The sequence below is a fragment of the Bos mutus genome, chromosome X (assembly GCF_027580195.1).
Source record: "Bos mutus isolate GX-2022 chromosome X, NWIPB_WYAK_1.1, whole genome shotgun sequence".
In the NCBI taxonomy this organism is placed as follows: domain Eukaryota; kingdom Metazoa; phylum Chordata; class Mammalia; order Artiodactyla; family Bovidae; genus Bos; species Bos mutus.
The window spans coordinates 81,729,625-81,748,728 of record NC_091646.1 but is presented as its reverse complement, the minus strand read 5'-3'; the positions used below and the strand labels follow the sequence as shown (position 1 = coordinate 81,748,728).

At 37.9% G+C, this 19,104-nt stretch overlaps 1 protein-coding gene across 4 annotated transcripts in view; it reads right to left on the bottom strand.

Annotated features, from left to right (window-relative positions):
- Window positions 1–19,104, bottom strand: part of KLF8 (KLF transcription factor 8) — a 353,812-nt gene that overhangs the window by 88,203 nt on the left and 246,505 nt on the right. For all 4 annotated transcript variants that reach the window (XM_070365873.1, XM_070365871.1, XM_070365872.1 and 1 more), the window contains 3 exons: window positions 6,452–7,016; window positions 3,803–3,908; window positions 3,042–3,178 (listed from right to left, as the gene is read on the bottom strand). In XM_070365873.1, the coding sequence (XP_070221974.1) occupies window positions 3,042–3,178; window positions 3,803–3,908; window positions 6,452–6,962 (754 nt within the window). In that variant the 5' untranslated portion in view covers window positions 6,963–7,016. The remainder of the gene's footprint in view (window positions 1–3,041; window positions 3,179–3,802; window positions 3,909–6,451; window positions 7,017–19,104) is intronic.

Genomic DNA, 19,104 nt, shown 5'->3' with positions numbered 1-19,104 from the left:
ACTGTTGGTGAGAATAAAACTGATACACTGTGGAGAACAATATTGAGATTCCTTTATAAACTAGGAATAAAACTACCATATAACACTAAAAATACACTACTGGGCATATATCCTGAGAAAACCATAATTGAAAAAGAGACATGTACCCCAATGCTCATTGCAGGACTATTTACAATAACTAGGACATGGAAGAAACCTAGATGTCCATTGACAGATGAACAGATGAAGAAGCTGCGGTACATATATATGATGGAATATTACTCAGCCATAAAGAGAATGCATTTGAGTCAGTGCTAATGAGGTTGATGAACCTCAAGCCTATTATACAGAGTGAAGCAAGTCAGAAAAACAAATATCATATATTAATACTTATATATGGAATCTGGAAAGATGGTACTGATAAACCTATTTGCAGGGCAGCAATGGAGATACAGACATAGAGAACAGACTTATGTACACAGGGAGGCATACGAAGGAGAGGATGGGACGAATAGAGAGAGTAGCATGGAAACATATACACTACCATATATGAAATAGATAGCCAGTGGGAATTTGCTTTATGACCTAGGGAACTCAAACCAGGGCTCTGTGCCAACCTAGAGGAGCGGGATGGAATGGGAGACATGAGGGAGTCTCAAGAGGGAGGGAACATATATATATCTATGGCTGATCCATGTTGATGTATGGCAGAAACCAAAACAATATTGTAATTATCCTTCAATTAAAAATAAATAATTTAAGAAAAAACTGGGGCTTAACTGTATATTTCATGGAAATTTTTGTATCTATATTTCTTGCTTTGTATGACTGTAAGCTTGGAGGAGACGAAGGGCTGCACTGAATACTAGAGATCCAGATAAATAAGAGCCTTATGGCTCTCTGCTGAGAATATCTACCAGAGACAGGTAGATATCTGGAACTCCTTGCAATGAAGTCCAGTCTTTGGAGGGCAATAAATCAGACATTTCTTCAGCTGCCTCTTCCAAAGAACTTGTGCAATATCAGCAACAGAAAAAAAAAAAAAATTATACCCAGATTGCCTACCAAGGTTGGGTTCCAGAGGGCTTTTCTTACTTACTAAATGTATTATTTTGGCAAACTTTCTATTCATGTAAATGGTACCTCCATCTATCCAGTAATCCAAAAAAGAAATCTGAGAGTCATTAGTGTCCCCTCACTCATCAACGTACTTCCTTCTCTCCATATTTAGTCCTAACATTCTAGTCAGGCTCTCATTTTGCCTGCATCACTACAGTAGCCTTCCTTAAGTGGTTTTTCCCTTTCTACTCTTGTACCTCAATGCTTCCACCACTAACTACTACACTCAATATGCCTAGCTATGCTGGATATCTGTCAGTTATTAGAACAAGGCAAGCTTATTTCTATCTCAGAGCTTTTGTTTTCTAACCAAGAACACTCTTTATTTAAGCATAGCTAGCTCCTCATATTGATTATGCTAGTCAACATATGAGCCTTGTTTAGATCCAAATTGGAACAAACTTAAAAAATATACTTATTAGACAATTGTGGAAATTTGATATTAAGGAAATTTTCTGTGTGATAGTAATGTCACGCTCACTTTTAAACATCTTTGCCTTTTAAAGATATATTCTAAAGTATTTATGATGCAGATAATATGATGTCTGGAACTTTACAGTGGGAAGTAGGTAGGGGTGAAAAAAGAAATTTGGCCATATACTAAAACAATTGTTGATGTTCTGAGTCCAGTAAACTATTAACATCTACTTTTGCATGTTGAAAATTCAAATACTTAAACAATATACATATTCAATAGAATCAGCCTTCATCCGAGGTAAAGGAGAAGCAAATAAAACATCAACAAATAAGAGTGTTATAGAAATATTGGGACAATGCAGTCTAAAAATTAGTCACCTATTAACAGCCTTGCTGCTAACTTGCTTCAGTCGTGTCCGACTCTGTGCAACCCCAGAGATGGCAGCCCACCAGGCTCCCCCGTCCCTGGGATTTTCCAGGCAAGAACACTGGAGTGGCTTTCCATTTCCTTCTCCAATGCATGAAAGTGAAAAGTGAAAGTGCAGTCGCTCAGGTTGTCTACTTGAAAGTTATACAGTCGTGTCCGACTCATAGCGACCCCATGGACTTCAGTCTACCAGGCTCCTCCGTCCATGGGATTTTCCAGGCAAGAGTACTGGAGTGGGGTGCCATTGCCTTCTCCGATTAACAGCCTTAGGGCACATTAACTAAGGCTAGGCTCTCCTATATAAACTGTAATACAGCATATGTTTACAAGAAAAGAGGGTCCCTTCCTTGTCCAGAGTGTCCAAGTCTCACTTCTGAGTTGGAGATGATTAGGGATGAAGAGTCTTCAAGAAGAGGATACAAACTGATGACTGAAAAGCTACTTCTGGCCCACAGGCAGGTTTCTTTGAATCTATGGTATTATACAATTCATTTAATTAGAAGACAAAATTGAAATCTAGGATGTTACACATAAAAAAATCTTAAATTTTTAATTTGGGAGATTTGGTAATACTTATTTGGAGTTGAGTGATAGTTCTTCAAATGGGACCATTTGCTCACTCCCTTAGCCTTAACTCTCAGCCCCCAAGGTCTGCTTTACTTATTCTTTACGGGCACCTGTGTTCCAATGAGAACAAAGGTATGTTGTAGGTTAGTGGATGGTGCTGAGCTCAAAAAGCCTGCTTTAATTTCACTGTGCTTTTCAATACTCAGTAAAACTTGTGGGGATGGTCACAAGGGAGGGAATCTTATCTGCCTTTATCTCTGCATAAATGTTAAGACTTCCCAATTAGAAAGACCTACAGGGGCTCAATGGGGACCTTAACTATTCAGAAGACACCAGGTTTATGTTTTCTTAGGCTGGTTTCATGACAGCTACTGTAGAGTAGAAACAAGACATAGGGGTAAAAGCCATGAATGGAACCTGTGCCCATAAGTATAAATAGATCAAACTTTGTTTCAGGACTTTCTTCTCTTCCTTTCTCTCAGAGATTTGGTGTGCGTGTGGCAGGGGGTAGTTAAGGTGGAGGTGGGCAGACCTGTATGGATTCTGCGGTGGGCTTTCAGGTGAGAGCTTTTGGTGTACACTTTGCTGCATCCTGCAAAGTCACATTGGTGAATCCGTCTTCTCTTCAAGTCAAGGGACTCCTCTTGCATTTGTGTCATTGCTGCTGGTCTGAGCAAAGAAAGAGAGATAGGGCCAAATAATGATTTTAAAGTGGAGGCTAATAAGTGAATTTATGTATAATGGGATCCCCTCTTACATGAATTTAATTTATTCAAATTTAATATCAGCCCTGCCTCCCAGAAGGAATAATTGAAATAGTTCAAGCAATTCCCTCAACTAGGCCATTATGCTGAGTAAATGTAGGTCCCAGAAGGTGGTAATATTTCTTTGGGTGGTTTCTGTTCCCAAACTGTGTGAGCATTTCATTCTAATAAGCCTCATTCCTAGGTTTAAATAAATGTATTTTTCATCCAACATGGTTGCTAAAATGCAAACCAGTGATAAGGTTGCTTTAAACTTACAGAAAGAAACAGAATGCAATTGTACTTCATAGGAAATTTGTACATTTTTCAAGGGTAAAAATCAATGATCTACAATTAGAACATTACTGTGTCATAACATCCATGCCCATGCACATGTGTGCATACAAGCACACCTTCACTGAAAAAGCAGTTTATCTATATTTTGTTGTCCTCAAATTCTTACTACTGTGTCTGAGAATCTGTTCCACTGCTACCACAGACACACACATGTATACAGAAAATAACCTGAAGTAGAGATAAAAGTACTTACTCTTGCTGTAGTCCTTGAATACCCTGTAAGGATCCACTCTCAATTGCATTCTCCTCATTGTCACTTGGGATCTCCAGTGGAGATAGAGAGGTGGGTTCAACTTTAACTAAAAGCAAATAAAAAGAGCATTGTGGGCTACAAATATACGAGTCTAATCATTTCAGGATTCCCAGTTTGGCCAATATTAGAAGTAGCAGCAAGATAGAGAAATAAAGAAAAGCAAAAATGAAAGAAGTATATTTGTATGAAAGGAAGAGAAAAAACATTTAAAATTTTAGCATAGCAGGATACAGAAATTCCTTTGAGGGAAGTGTAGAAAGGAGCTTTCTGGAGCATTTTCACTAGAATGAGCTTCTCTAAGACAGTGAGATGGTGGGTTTCTCTAGGATATGGTCTGAGTATGATTCAACTCTATCTCCAGCTCCCAAGACAGGGTCTCCTGAAAAGTCAGGTTCAATGCGTGTTTGTTTAATCAAACTCTAAATAGTTCTCTAGCTGTCCTCAGATCAATGTCTAGGTTCATGTCAGAGGTGAGAACATCTCCTTTGGCTTTTGTGTTCCTAAATGAAAATGAGTCATTGAGATGAGACACATAATGGGTGTTGAGTAGGTGCTTGATATATATTACCATCCTTCCCTTTCAACTATGTTGGCAGAAGCCCTCAAGTATTTATTGTCAAACACTGGTGTCTCTGATCCCTAACAAAACTTAGTCAGGTGGTCAGCCATCTTTCAGATCTAGTGAAATGTTCAAAATTTCTATACAGAAGAAACTTAAGGATGGCAACAAAGTTGAGTGTGGGGAGTACTTGTTTAGTGCAGTCATCTCCATACATTGTATATAATTCACTAAAACATTGTAAGTATGCACCTGTGTCTGTGTCTCTGAATGTGTATCTGTGTTTATGATCTAAATATACCTATATCCTAAACTTATGTGTAGATTATGGAAAATAAATAAAATAACATGTAAAGGGTAAGAAAATACAAATAAAAATTTGATGCTTTCTTTTTATGCTGCAAATATTTTCTGCAACATCCCTTTTTGCCCCCAATCAAAGTGTAAGCATAGCATTTTAGAGACCACAGTGCTAATGGTCTTAGCTTGAAATGACAACACTTTTAAAATGCATTGTTTATTTAAAATGGTTCTGATGGTTATTATGGGGCAATTCAAAACTCATCAAAACCATCCAAACTGGCTTGATATCATCATATTCTCACAAAAAAATTTAATTTACCATTTTTATTTGGCTCTCTCTCTACATGAGAATTGATAACCATATTTTCCCCCCTTAAGAGATGTCAGACACAAGATTGTTACAAACACTTATCATTACCACAATTAACCACTAGTCGATAATAGCATATTTATTCAGAAGAACATGACAGAGTCTCAGCAATTTGATGCTTGGTATGTTCTTTATTATCATACATTCAGTGATGGAGTGATAATAAGGTATTGAATCTCAAAGGTAGAAAACTCTGAGAAAGATTTTGTTTGTTTGTTTGTTTTACATTGAGCTGAAATCTGGTTCCTAGTCATTTCTACCCACATATCTCCCATTTGGTCTTATTAATTAATGCTAAACATTTATCAGCTCCTCTCTGACATGAGTTTGAGTCCTCTCACCATCTTAATCTTTATCCTCTGACTATAATCCAATTTCTCAAAGTCTTTCCTAAAGCTGAACATCTAAAACTTATTGTAATTCTATAGATGTGGTGAAGCTAAATATCTTGAATCACTTCAAAAGGCTATATAATTTTCTTCCATCGTGTCCCATTACAAATTAGATATTCCTCTAGGAAGGGGACTGGGTGGCTGGCGGATAGTGGTGAAAGGGAGATAAACATACCTTTCTGAATTCTAAACTTACTTTTAAAAGTAGGTAAAAGGTAACATTAAATTTCAAGTTTGTTCATCAGATGACTTGTTATAACTTCTATCTACCACTTTGCTTTCTGGAGATGCACAAAGAAACATAAGATAGTCTTGCCCTCCAGCAATTTACAATTTAGTTGGGAAGAATGCCCATATACTTGTGATACAGGCATGTAAAAAAATAATATGAAGGATGATAGATGCAAAATGAGGTGGAACACAGGAGAGATGGCAAAATTTCAAAGAAGACTATTTTACCTGGAGAGAAGAGAAAAGCTAAAGTGTTGGGAGAGGCAAGGAGGTAAGGCTGGCTATGTATGTAAGGCGAGAAACTTGCTCAACTTTTCTACCAAAGTATTCCCAATGGCATAAGAGACTAAACATATCCTCTACCTAAGGGTGGTTGTCTTAGTAAGCTTAAAAGTGTTTTTGAAGTTCCTGTCTTATCTTAAAATATTATTCAAATATTATATTTTTTTTTTAATAAAATATTTTAAATTACTTACTATCAAAATATAGAGGTTCTAGTAAGTTATATAGTATTTCACTCAAAGATATGCATACCACAGTTTGAGAAACATAGGCTAAAAAGAGTCATTGTACATTTGTAAGCATCAAAGAAACATGATGAAAACAGTATTTATGAAAAATTGCTCTTAAAGCTATATACAAGAGTAATTGGAAAATAAATAGGAGATACAATATTCAAAAAGGGAATAGATTGAGGTAGGTAAGTCTCAGCAAAGGGGCACATTGATGCTCACCTGATCCAACATTTTTGCCATCTCCTCCAATGAGTGGGACTGTAATGGCTGCAGGGTTCCCATCTGCAGGCAAAGTAGTATACACCATGGGCAGCGACTGCACCACCACTGGGATGGCCTTCAGGCTACCCATCTTATTTGGCAGATTGACTGAGGGGATGGTGTGAATCACATGTAAGATCTGATGGCCACCAGTGCCCTGAGATGAGGCCAGGATAGAGCCTGGAGTCAGAACAGTACGGATGCTTGCTGAACTGCCTGTGTCTGATGTTGAAGTGGACACTACAAGAGTCTGGGAAGCAGGCTGTGGCTTGGGAGAACGTATTGGAGATTGCAGCATACTGGCAGGCTGGAGAGGAGCCTTTGGTTTGTGAAAGGAGAGGTCAACTGGTTCCACCTGGGGCAAGTTGAAATCATTAGCCAGAAGTTCTTCTGGGGGCTCAATCTTGATGTCATTTAACAATGCTGGGTTCTTCATGGAGTTGGCATCCAGGAGTGGTGGAGATGTCATATTACCTCTGTCTGCTCTCTTAAGGGAATCTCTAATTTGAACAGGGCCAGTGACCTAAAATAAATACATAAACAAATGAGAGGTACAAAGTGTTAGTACCCTGAAGAAGAGACATGTAAGCAATGAAAGAAAGAAATCTCTATTATCTTGTTATGGGCAGAATATATAGGGAATTGAGAAAAATGAAGCAAAAGAAAAAAGAGGAAAAAGTAAAAGAAGAGGAAAGAGGAGGGAAACTTTATTGAGTACCAGCACCAGGCACTGTTTAAGGCAGTTATATTATTTCATTTAATCTTTACAGTAATTCTGCAAGATTAATCAGAATCAACACATCTGAGTATCTACTATAAGTAGTGTTTTAAGCCCAGTGAGGGCACAAATGAATAAGGTATAGCCATGAAGTACATACTAACATACCAACTATAATGATAGAATAATATGAATAACTTAAAAGTCATACCATAGTAAGTGATGCAGCCCACATACAAGCAAGGCATTTTAGAAAAATAAAAGGGAATGACTCTTTCTGTCTAGAAGATTAGGGAAGGTTTCAAAGAGGAAGTGATATTTTAGATGGGTCTTAGAGAATTAATAGAAGTTCTGTTGGCAGAGAAATGCTAAGAAAGAGATTTACGTCTACAGAGGTATAACAATAAATAATATGCTTAGGGAATAATGATGCAGTACAGTCAATTGTATCATATACAGAATCTAACTGTGCAACTATTAAATTTGAAAATAATAATTAAGGGACTTCCCTGGCAGTCCAGTGATTAAGACTTCATGCTTCCAATGTAGGGTGCATGGGTTCAGTCCCTGGTCAGGGAACTGAGACCCTGCATGCCATGTGGCATGGCTTAAAAAAAAATACTAATTAAATGATCACTTTATGCGTGGCTATGTGCTAACTCACTTTAGTTGTGTCCAAGTCTTTCTGACCCTATGGACTGTAGCCCACTAATCTCCCGTGTCCATAGGGATTCTCCAGGCAAGAATTTGGAATGGGTTGCCATGCCCTCCTCCAGGGGATCTTCCTGACTCAGTGATCGAATCCATGACTCTCGTGTCTCCTGCATTTGCAGGTGGGTTCTTTACCACTAGTGCCACCTGGGAAGCTCCATTGCTTTATAAGTAATATATAAAACAACATTAAACCTCAAACTAATTGCAATTTTTCTAAGAGTTCCATGAATTCAAAGGTCAAAGATATGCTTAATTAAAAAATGGGTAGAAGACTTGAAGAGACATTTTTTCAAAGAAGACATACAGATGTCCAATAGTCACATGAAAAGATGTTCAACATTTTTAATTGTTAGAGAAATGCAAATAAAAACAAGTTATCACCTCACATCTGTCAGAATGGATAACATAAAAAAGTCTACAAATAAAAAATGTTGGAGAGGATGTGGATAAAAGGGAAAACTTTTACACTGTTGATGGGAACATAAATTGGTACAGCCACCATGGAAAACAATATGGAGATTCCTCAAAAAATTAACAATAGAATTATCATATGATCTAGCAATTCCACTCCTGGGTATATATCTAGAAAAAGCAATAAAAATAAAACACTGACTTGAAGAGATATGTGTGCCCCAGTGTTCAGAGCAGCACTATTTATAGTAGCAAAAATATGGAAGTCACCCAAGTGTCCACCAATAGACAAATAGATAAAGAAGATGTGGTACACACACAAACACACACACACACACACACAATGGAAGAGTATTCAGTCATAAAGAATGAAATTCTGTCATTTGCAGCAACTTGGAGGGTCCTAGAGTGAAATAAGTGCAAAAGGATACTGTATGAGGGAGACTTTCAAGATGGTGGACAAATAAGATGGGGAAATTGCCTTCACCTCCTACAAATACCTCAAAAATTCATCTGCATGTGGAACAACTCCTACAGAACACCTGCTGAAAGCTGGCAGAAGAACCCAGACTTAAAAGGCAAGCCAATCTTCAAGGAATGAAGTAGGGCAAAAGATAAAAAGAAGAGACAAAGGGTTTCGGGATGGGGATCTGTGCCTTTGGGAGGGAGTCATGAAGGAGCAAAGTTTCTGCACACCTGGAAACACCTTTATGGGTAGGATCAGGGGGGAACTTTACAACCTCAGAGAGGAACATAGCAACAGGTGCTCAGAAGGCAGAATGGAAAAAATTCACCACGGAGATAGTTGCTGAACAGCATTTCCCAGTCAAGAAGCTGCTCACACACCCACACCTGCAGAGAGTGAGGGCTAGGTGCTGAAGCTCAGGCTTCTGGGATTGGACCCCAGGGAGAGGATTGGGGTTGACTGCCATGAAGATACTCAGAGGGGGCTAGTGTGACACAGCTGAGGGAGTCCAGGGAAAAGCCTGGGCCTCACAGAGAGGCAAGAGGTCACTGTGGCAAGAATATTCTAAGTCCTACATTTGTGACAGGACCCTGCATTTGTGAATTCATTAGGGGGATGAGCTGGCTGAGGTCTGAGAATCCAAAGGTAGAAGAGCTGGCACAAGTGCCAGAGGTGGAAGACACAGGCCACTACGCTCTTGACCCCAGGCTCAAGCTGGGGTCAAGCTAAAAGCAGGCACGGGTCGCTGCCCACATCTTCCTGGGGCCTGAATTGCTTGGCTCTGCTGAGGGACCCACAATGCAAGGCCAACTCCTGTGGGGAAGTACATGATCTGCCTCAGACTGTGGTGACGTCCTGCAGGTCTTGGCCACAGCAGGCACCGCCCACACTGTGTCTGCTGTACCCCTTCCTCTCCCCAGCCCAACTGAGGAAGTAAGCCCTAATAAGCTTCCACTTTCACCCCTTGTGTCTGGGCAGAGAACAGATACCAGAGGACAGCCTACAAGCAGAGGTGGGCCTAAAACAAAGGCAAAGTACCAGGGGCCACTTGGGCAAAGGAGAGAAGGGGAAATTGCTCTGGCAGCCACAGGTACAGCAGATTAAATTTCCCAATTAGCCTGAGACTGTGGCCTTTAGGCGCTTCCCCCATGCTCAGCAGTAAAGAATCTGTCTGGAACGCAGGAGCCACAGATTTAATCTCTGGGTTGGAAGATCCCCTGAAGGAGGGCATAGTAACCCACTCCAGGATTCTTACCTGGAGAATCCCATGGACACAGAAGCCTGGCAGGCTATAGTCTACAGGGTCATAAAGAGTTGGATACGACTAAAGCAACTTAGCACACATGCCTGTAGGCTTTAGGGGCAACTGTGGATTTTGGGAACAAGTGAAAGCTTGAATAGGGCAAGATTTGAGTCTGAGCTGACCTCACACTGACCACCACAGGTGCAGAGACCTTTCTAGAAATATCGGGAGGATTTTCTGAGTAGGCAAATTGACTGGAGCACACTGTGTAGAGAAGAAAACAGAGGAATCACAAGGACAGTTTTCTTACTACCATTCTCCATATGTTTCTTCTCTTTTTTCTCTCTTTCTTATTGTTCTAATGTTGTTTTTTCTTTATTATTCATTTTATTTTTATTTTTTCATAATCTAGTATTTTCTTTTTCAAAGCATCTTATTTTTAAATAAATTCACATTAGTTTTTTTCTATTTTTACAGTACTCAAGTTATTTTGCATTTTTCCATGCTTTTTATTTTGTATATTTGCTAGTGTAGTTTTTAGTATTCATTTTCATTTAGACGTTTGTTTATTGGCTTGATTGCTCTCTTTTGATCATTTTTATCCTTTTTTTTCCCCTATTTTTCCTCATTCACTTCTCTTTGCATGTATTTGAGTTTCTTTGGGTATTCTTGGTTGTTGAGCATTGCTTTGCACATCAGACTTGGGGTTTTGTCTTCTATGCTGTGTGGCCTATAATGTCTTGGTGCTAAAGTAAGCAGTCAGCCCTGAACAACTGAGATGGGATAACCAAGTCCAGAACTTTAGACCACCAGGAAATCTTGATCCCATGAAACATTAATGGGTGAGAGCTCTCCCCAAAGCCTGTCTCAACACTAAGATCAAGTCCCACTCAAAAGCCAACAAGCTCCAGTACCAGATGCCTCACATCAAACTTTTAGCAAAACAGAAACACAAACCTGCTTATTAGCAGAAAAGCTACCCAAAGTCATACCAAGCCAATAGACACACCAAAACACAGTACTGGACATAGCACTGCCCTTCAGAGAGGCAAGATCCAGCTACATCCACCAGAATACAGTACAAGTCCCTCCAACCAGGAAACCTTCACAAGGCACTAGTCCAATCCAACCCAAAGAGGGCAGACTCCATTAAGAGGAAGTAAGACTTTCTACCCTGCAGAAAGGAGACCCCCAACACAGTAAACTGAAAAACATGAAAGACAGAGAAACATGCAGTAGATGAATAAACAGGGTAAAAAGCCATGTTACCAAACAAATGAAGAGGAAATAGGCAGTTTACCTGGAAAATAATTCAGAGTAATGATAGTAAAGATGATGTGAAATGTTAGAAATAAAATGGAGGCACAGATAAACATACTGGAGGCATAGATTGACAAGATAAAAAGAAATGTTTAACAAGGACCTAGAAGAATTAAAGAATAGAGAATCAGCAATGAACAACAAAACCCATGCTTGCATGCTAGGTCACTTCAGTCATGGCTGAAATTTTTGTGACCCTATGGACTGTAGCCTGCCAGGCTCCATCTGTTCATGGGATTCTCCAGGCAAAAATATTGGAGTTGACTGTCATGCCCTCCTCCAGGGGATCTTCCTGACTCAGGGATCAAACCCATGTATCTTACATCTCCTGCTTTGGCAAGCGGGTTTTTTACCATTAGTGCCACCCGGGAAACCCAAATAACACAGTAACTGAGATTAAAAATACACTAGAGGGAACCAATACCAGAAAAACTGAGGCAGAAGAACAGATAAGTGAGCTCGAGGATAAAAGGGTGGAAATAACTGAAACAGAGCATAATAAAACATAATAAAAAGAAATAGATACAGTCTCAGAGACTGCTGGGACAACATTAAATGCACCAACATTTGAATTATAGGGGTCTCAGAAGAAGTAGACAAAAAGAAAGGGTGTGAGAAAATATTTGAGGAGATTATAGTCAAAAGCATCCTTAACATGGGAGAGGAAATAGCCACCCAAGTCCAGTAACCCAAGAGAGTCCCATACAGGATAAACCAGGAGAAATACACCAAGACACATATTAACCAAACTAACAAAAATTAAACACAAAGAACAAATATTAAAAGCAGCAAGGGAAAACCAACAAATAACACACAAGGGGACCCCTATAAGGCTAACAGCTGATCTTTCAACAGAAACTCTGCAGGCGAGAAGGGAGTGGCAGGATATACTTAAAGTGATGAAAATTAAAAAATCCATAACAAAAATTACTCTATGAAACAAGGATCTCATCCAGATTTGAAGGAGAAATCAAAAGCATTACAGACATGTAAAAGTTAAGAGAATTCAGCACCACCAAACCAGCATTGCAACAAATGCTAAACGAATGTCTCTAGATAGGAAACACAAGAGAAAGTAAAGGCCTATGAAAACAAACCCAAAACAATAAAGTAAATGTTAATGAGATCATATTGGCTTCCCTGATAGCTCACTTGGTAAAGAATCCTCCTGCAATGCAGGAGACCCTGGTTTGATTCCTGGGCCAGGAAGCTCTGCTGGAGAAGGAATAAGCTACCCACTCCAGTATTCTTGGGCTTCCCTTGTGGCTCAGCTAGTAAAGAATCTGCATGCAGTGTGGGAGACCTGGGTTTGATCCCTGGGTTGGGAAGATCCCCTAGAGAAGGTAAAGGCTACCCACTCCAGCACTCTGGTCTGGAGAATTCCATGGACTGTATAGTACATGGGGTCCCAAAGAGTCAGACATGACTGAGTGACTTTCACTTTATTTTCAATGAGATCATATATATCAATAATTACCTTAAATGTAAATGGACTAAATGCTGTAACCAAAAGACCCAGGTTGACTGAATGGATACAGGAACATGACCTCTATATATACTGTCTACAAGAGACCAACCTCAGAACTAGGGACACATACAGACTGAAAGTGAGCAGCTGGAAAAATTTATTCCCTGCAAATAGAAATTTAAAAAGAAAAATGGGAGTGGCAATAATCAGATAAAATAGACTTTAAAATAAAGGCTGCTACAAGAGTCAACGAAGGACATTACATAATGATCAGTCAAAGAAAAAGATAAAACAATAGTATAATAATTATGAATATATATGCACCCAAGATAGGAACACCTCAATACATAAGGCAAATGATAACAACTATTAAAGGGGAAATCGAAAGTAACACAATAATAGTGGTGGACTTTAGTACCCCACACACCAATGGACAGATCATCCAGACAGATAATTAATAAGGAATACAATTTTTAATGATACATTAGACCAGTTGGACCTAATTGATACCTACAGAGAATTTCATCCAAAAACATTAGATTCCACCTTTTCTTCAAGTGCACATGGAACATTCTCTAGGATAGATCATATAATGGGTCACAAATTAAGCCTTAGTGATTTTTTTTTAATTGAAATCACTTTAAGCATCCTTTCTGATCACAATGCTGCAAGATTAGATATAAACTATAGGAAAAAAATATAAAAAACACAAACACATGGAAACTAAACAACATGCTTCTGAATAACTAACACATCACTGAAGATATCAAAAAGAAAATCAAAACATGCCTAGAAACAAATGACAATGAAAACACAACAATCTGGAACCTATGGGATTCAGTAAAAGCAATGCTAAGAGAAAGTTCATAGCAATGCAAGCCTACCTGATGAAACAAGAGACATCAAATAAACATAACTTTACACTTAAAGCAACTAGAATAAGGACAAAAAAATCCTAAATTTAGTAGAACGAAAGAAATCATAAACATCAGAGCAGAAATAAATGAAAAAGGGTTGAAGAAGACTATAGCAAAGATCAATAAGCTAAAAGTTGTTTCTTTGAGAAGATAAAGGGACAAACTGTTATCCAGACTCATCAAGAAAAAAAGGGATAAGACTGAAATCAATAAAATTAGAAATGAAAAAGGAGAAGTTACAACAGACAACACAGAACTACAAGGGACCATAAGAGACTACTATGAGCAAATATATGTCAATAAAATTGACAACTTGGAAGAAATGAACAATTCTTATAAAAGTTTACCTTCCAAAACTGAACCAGGAAGAAATAGAAAATACGAACAGACTAATCACAAGCACAGAAATTCAAACTGTAATAAAAAATCTTTCAACAAACAAAATTGACAGGTGGATTCTACCAAAAATACAGAGAACAGCTAACATCTATCCTACTCAAATTCTTCCAGAATTGCAGTGGAGGAAAACTCCCAAACTCACTCTATGAGGCCACCATCACCCTGATACCAAAACCAAAGATGCCACAAAAAGTCTTTTGGACTCTGTGGGAGAGGGCGAGGGTGGGATGATTTGGGAGAATGGCATTGAAACATGTACAATATCATATGTGAAATGAATCATCAGTCCAGGTTCCATGCATGATACAGGATGCTCGGGGCTGGTGCACTGGGATGACCCAGAGGGATGGGATGGGGAGGGAGGTGGGAGGGAAGTTCAGGATGGAGAACATGTGTACACCTGTGGTGGATTCATGTTGATGTATGGCAAAACGAATACAATATTGTAAAATAATTAGCCACCAATTAAAATATATAAATTTATATTAAAAAAGAAAATAAAAGGTCAATATCACTAATGAAAACAGATGCAAAAATGCTCAATAAAATTCAAGCAAACAGAACCCAACAACACATAAAAAAGATCATACATCATGATCAAGTAAACTTTACCCTAGAGATGCAAAGATTCTTCAGTATATGAAAATCAATGTGATACACCATATTAACAAATTGAAAGATAAAACCCATATGATAATTTAAATAGATGCAGAGAAACTTTCAACAACACTCAACATGCATTTATGATAAAAAAAAAATACTCTCCAGAAAGTAGGCATAGAAGGAATATACCTCAACATGATAAAAGCCATATACCACAAAACATTGTCCTCAATCATGAAAAACTGAAAGCATTTCCTCTAAAATCAGGAACAAGACAAGGGTGCCTACTCTCACCACTGTAATTCAACATAGTTTTAGAAGTCCTAGCTGCAGCAGTAAGAGAAGAAAAATAAAAGGAATCCGTATTGGAAAAGAAGAAGTAAAACTCTCACTGTTTGCAGATGATATGATTCTCAACATAAAAAATCCTTAAAAGGCCACCAAAAAATTACTAGAGCTGGACAATGAACATAGTAAAGTCACAGGATATAAAATTACTACAGAGAAATCCCTTGCATTCCTATACACTGACACACAGAATTTGAGACCCATTAAAAAAGGTTTAATGAGGAAAAAAAAAAAAAAAAAAAAACTCAGGAAGATAAATTTAAAAAGCAATTCCATTCACCACTGCAATGAAAAGAATAAAATGCTTAGGAATAAATTTACCTGAAGACCTGTATGGAGAAAACTATAAGACACTGATGAAAGAAATCAAAGATGATACAAACAGAGAGATATACAATGTTCTTGGATTGGAAGAATAAATAGAGTGAAAATGATTATACTACCCAAAGCAATCTGCAGATTCAACACAATCCCTATCAAACTACCAAGAGTATTTTTCATAGAATTAGAACAAGTAATTTCACAATTTTTATGGAAACCCAAAAGACCCTGAATAGCCAAAGCAATCTTCAGAAAGAAGAATGGAATTGGAGGAATCAACCTTCCTGACTTCAGACTATACTGCAAACCTACAGTCATCAAGATAGTATGGTCTGGCTCAAAAAGAGAAATATAGATCAATGAAATAAAATAGAAAGCTCAGAGAGAAATCCATGCACCTATGACACCTTATCTTTGACAAAGGAAGCAAAAATATACAATGAAGAAAAGACAGTTCCCTCAACAAGTGGTGCTGGGAAAACTGGTCAACTATGTGCAAAAGAATGAAAGTAGAACACTTTCTAACACCATACACAAAAATAACCTCAAAATTCATTGAAGACCTAAACATAAAACCAGAAACTATAAAACTCTTAGAAGAAAACATAGGTAGAATGCTCTCTGACATAAATCACAGCAAGATCCTCTATGACCAACTTCCTAGAGTAATGGAAATAAAAACAAAAAAGCAAATGGGACTTAATTAAAATTAAAAGCTTTTGCACAGCAAAGAAAATTATAAACAAGGGGGAAAGACAACCCTCAGGATGGGAGAAAATAATAGCAAATGAAAAAACTGACAAAGGATTAATCTCCAATATATACAAGCAGCCCATGCAGCTCAATGCCAGAAAAACAAACAACCCAATCAAAAAGTGGGCAAAAAACAAAAAAACAAAAAACAAAACAAAACTAAAACAAACATTTCTCCAAGGAAGACATACAGATGAAAAGATGCCCAACATCACTCTTTATAAGAGAAAGACAAATCAAAAGTAAAATGAGGTATCACCTCACACATGCCAGAATGGCCATCATCAAAAAATCTATAAACAATAAATGATGGAAAAGGTATAAAGAAAAGTGTACCCTCTTTCCCTGTTTGTGGGAAAATAAATTGATACAGCCACTATGGAGAATATTATGAAGTTTCCTTTAAAACCTAGGAATAAAACTACCATATGACCCAGAAACCTCACTATTTCTCACTATACCCTGAGAAAACCATAACTGAAAAATACACAGGTTCATAGTAGCCATATTTACAATAGCCAGGACATGGAAGCAACCTACCTGTCCATCAACAGATAAATGGATAAAGAAGTTGTGGTACATATATACAATGGAACATTACTCAGCCATAAAAAGGAACACATTTGAGTCAGTTCTAAGGAGGTGGATGAACCTAGAGCCTGTTATATAGAGTGACTGCTGCTGCTGCTGCTAAGTTTCTTCAGTCGTGTTCAACTCTGTGCGGCCCGATAGACGGCAACTCACCAGGCTCCTCTGTCTCTGGCATTCTCCAGGCAAGAATACTGGAGTGGGTTGCCATTTCCTTCTCCAATGCATGCATGCATGCTAAGTCACCTCAATCGTGTCCGACTCTTTGTGACCCTATGGACAGCAGCCCACCAGGCTCCTTTGTCCACGAGATTCTCTAGGCAAGAATACTGGAGTGGGTTGCCATTTCCTTCTCCCTTATAGAGTGAAGCAAGTCAGACAAAGAAAAACAAATATTGCATATTATTTGTTTTTCTTTGTCTGACTTATTAATGCATATATATGGAATTTTGAAAGATGGTTTTGAGGAACCTATTTGCATTGGAGCAATTAAGATGCAGACATAAAGATCAGACTTGTGGACACAGTGGGGGAAGAAGAGGGTGGGACAAATTGAGAAAGAAGCATGGAAACATATGCATTACCATATGTAAAATAGATAGCCAGTGGGAATTTGCTGTTATGATGCAGGAAGCTCAAGCCCAGTGCTCTGAGACAACCTAGAGAGGTGGGATGAACTGGGAGATGGGAGGGAGGTTCATGAGGGAAGTAGGACATATGTATACCTATGGCTGATTCATGTTGATGTATGGCAGAAACCAACAAAATATTGTAAAATATTCATCCTCCAATTAAAATTAATTAAAAAAGGAAAGATACTGTATGATATCACATACATAGAATGTTAAAAAAAAATTACAGGGAAATCCCTCATGGTCCAATGGTTAGGACTTGGTGGTTTCACTGGGAGTTCAACCCCTGATTGGGGAACTAGGTCCTGCTAGCCATGTGGCACAGCCAACTAATAATAATAATAATAATAATAATAATAATAATAATACAGGCAAATGTTTATACAAACCAGAAAGAGATTCACAGATATAGAAAAAAAGGGGCTACCAAAGTTGAGTAGACAAACTATGGATAAGGGATTAAGAGACACAAGCTACTATGTACAAAAGAGTTAAGCAACAAAGATATATTGTACAGTACAGGAAATTATAGCTATTATCTTATAATAACTTCTAATGGAGTATAATATGTAAAAACACTGAATCACTATGCTCTACACCTGAAATATATAATATTGCAAATCAACTATACTTCAAAAAAAAAAAAAAATAAAGGATATTGTGCACTGTGTAGTGCCATTGCCAGGCAACACCTGGACCCTAAAGAATGCTTTAGAGATGGTAGTGCTACTTAGCCAGTAACCAGTCAACACTCCATTCTCTATCAGAATTATATTTGAGTTATGGGAGTTTTGAACTATTAGAGACGTTCAAGAATGCATCCCTTACATAAAATACAACTATTCTTTATTTTTGGACTATAAGGGAAAGTGCAGTTCAAAGAAAGCCTAGCTGAAATAACAGGTAATTGTTTTGAGGAGGGGAGTGACATGGGCAGAACTATTTCTGTGATATTTATCTCCTTAATGAAAGACAGATTGAAGAAGGAATAAGACAGGATTCAGAGAGATCAAAAAGGGAGCATAAGCTTTCTTATCCATTCATCTGCTGATGGACATCTAGGTTGCTTCCATGTCCTGGCTATTATAAACAGTGCTGCGATGAACATTGGGGTACACGTGTCTCTTTCCCTTCTGGTTTTCTCGGGGTTTGGGATGGGGAACACATGTATACCTGTGGCGGATTCAGGTTGATGTAGGCAAAACCAATACAATATTGTAAAGTTAAAAAATAAAATTAAATTTAAAAAATTAAAAAATTAAATAAATAAATTTATATTTAAAAACAAAAAGGGAGCATAAGGAAAAAATTTTGGTAAGTCATTTATGATACAATTGGATATATTTAAATATTGACTGGATATTGGAATATATTAAATAATTATTGTTAATTTTTAAATGCTTGATAATTATATTATGGTTATGATATTTTAAAGTTTAGATGAGAGGTAATGTGGGCCTAAACTCAGAGAATGATGAGGGGCAAGAGGCAGCGTTCTCTTATTCTGACTTCCTTTGAAATACTATCAGAACAGGATGAGCATGAATAAAAGCATCAAAAAGTAGTCACATTGTTACCTATAGTATTTAGCCAGACAGCCAACTATGGTCTCCTTCTGTTATACTATGATATTTTTCATTTCTCGATTTACAAACCCTCATCCCAACTCAGGCTTTGTTTGTGATCCACATATTGCTTCAATCTGCTCCT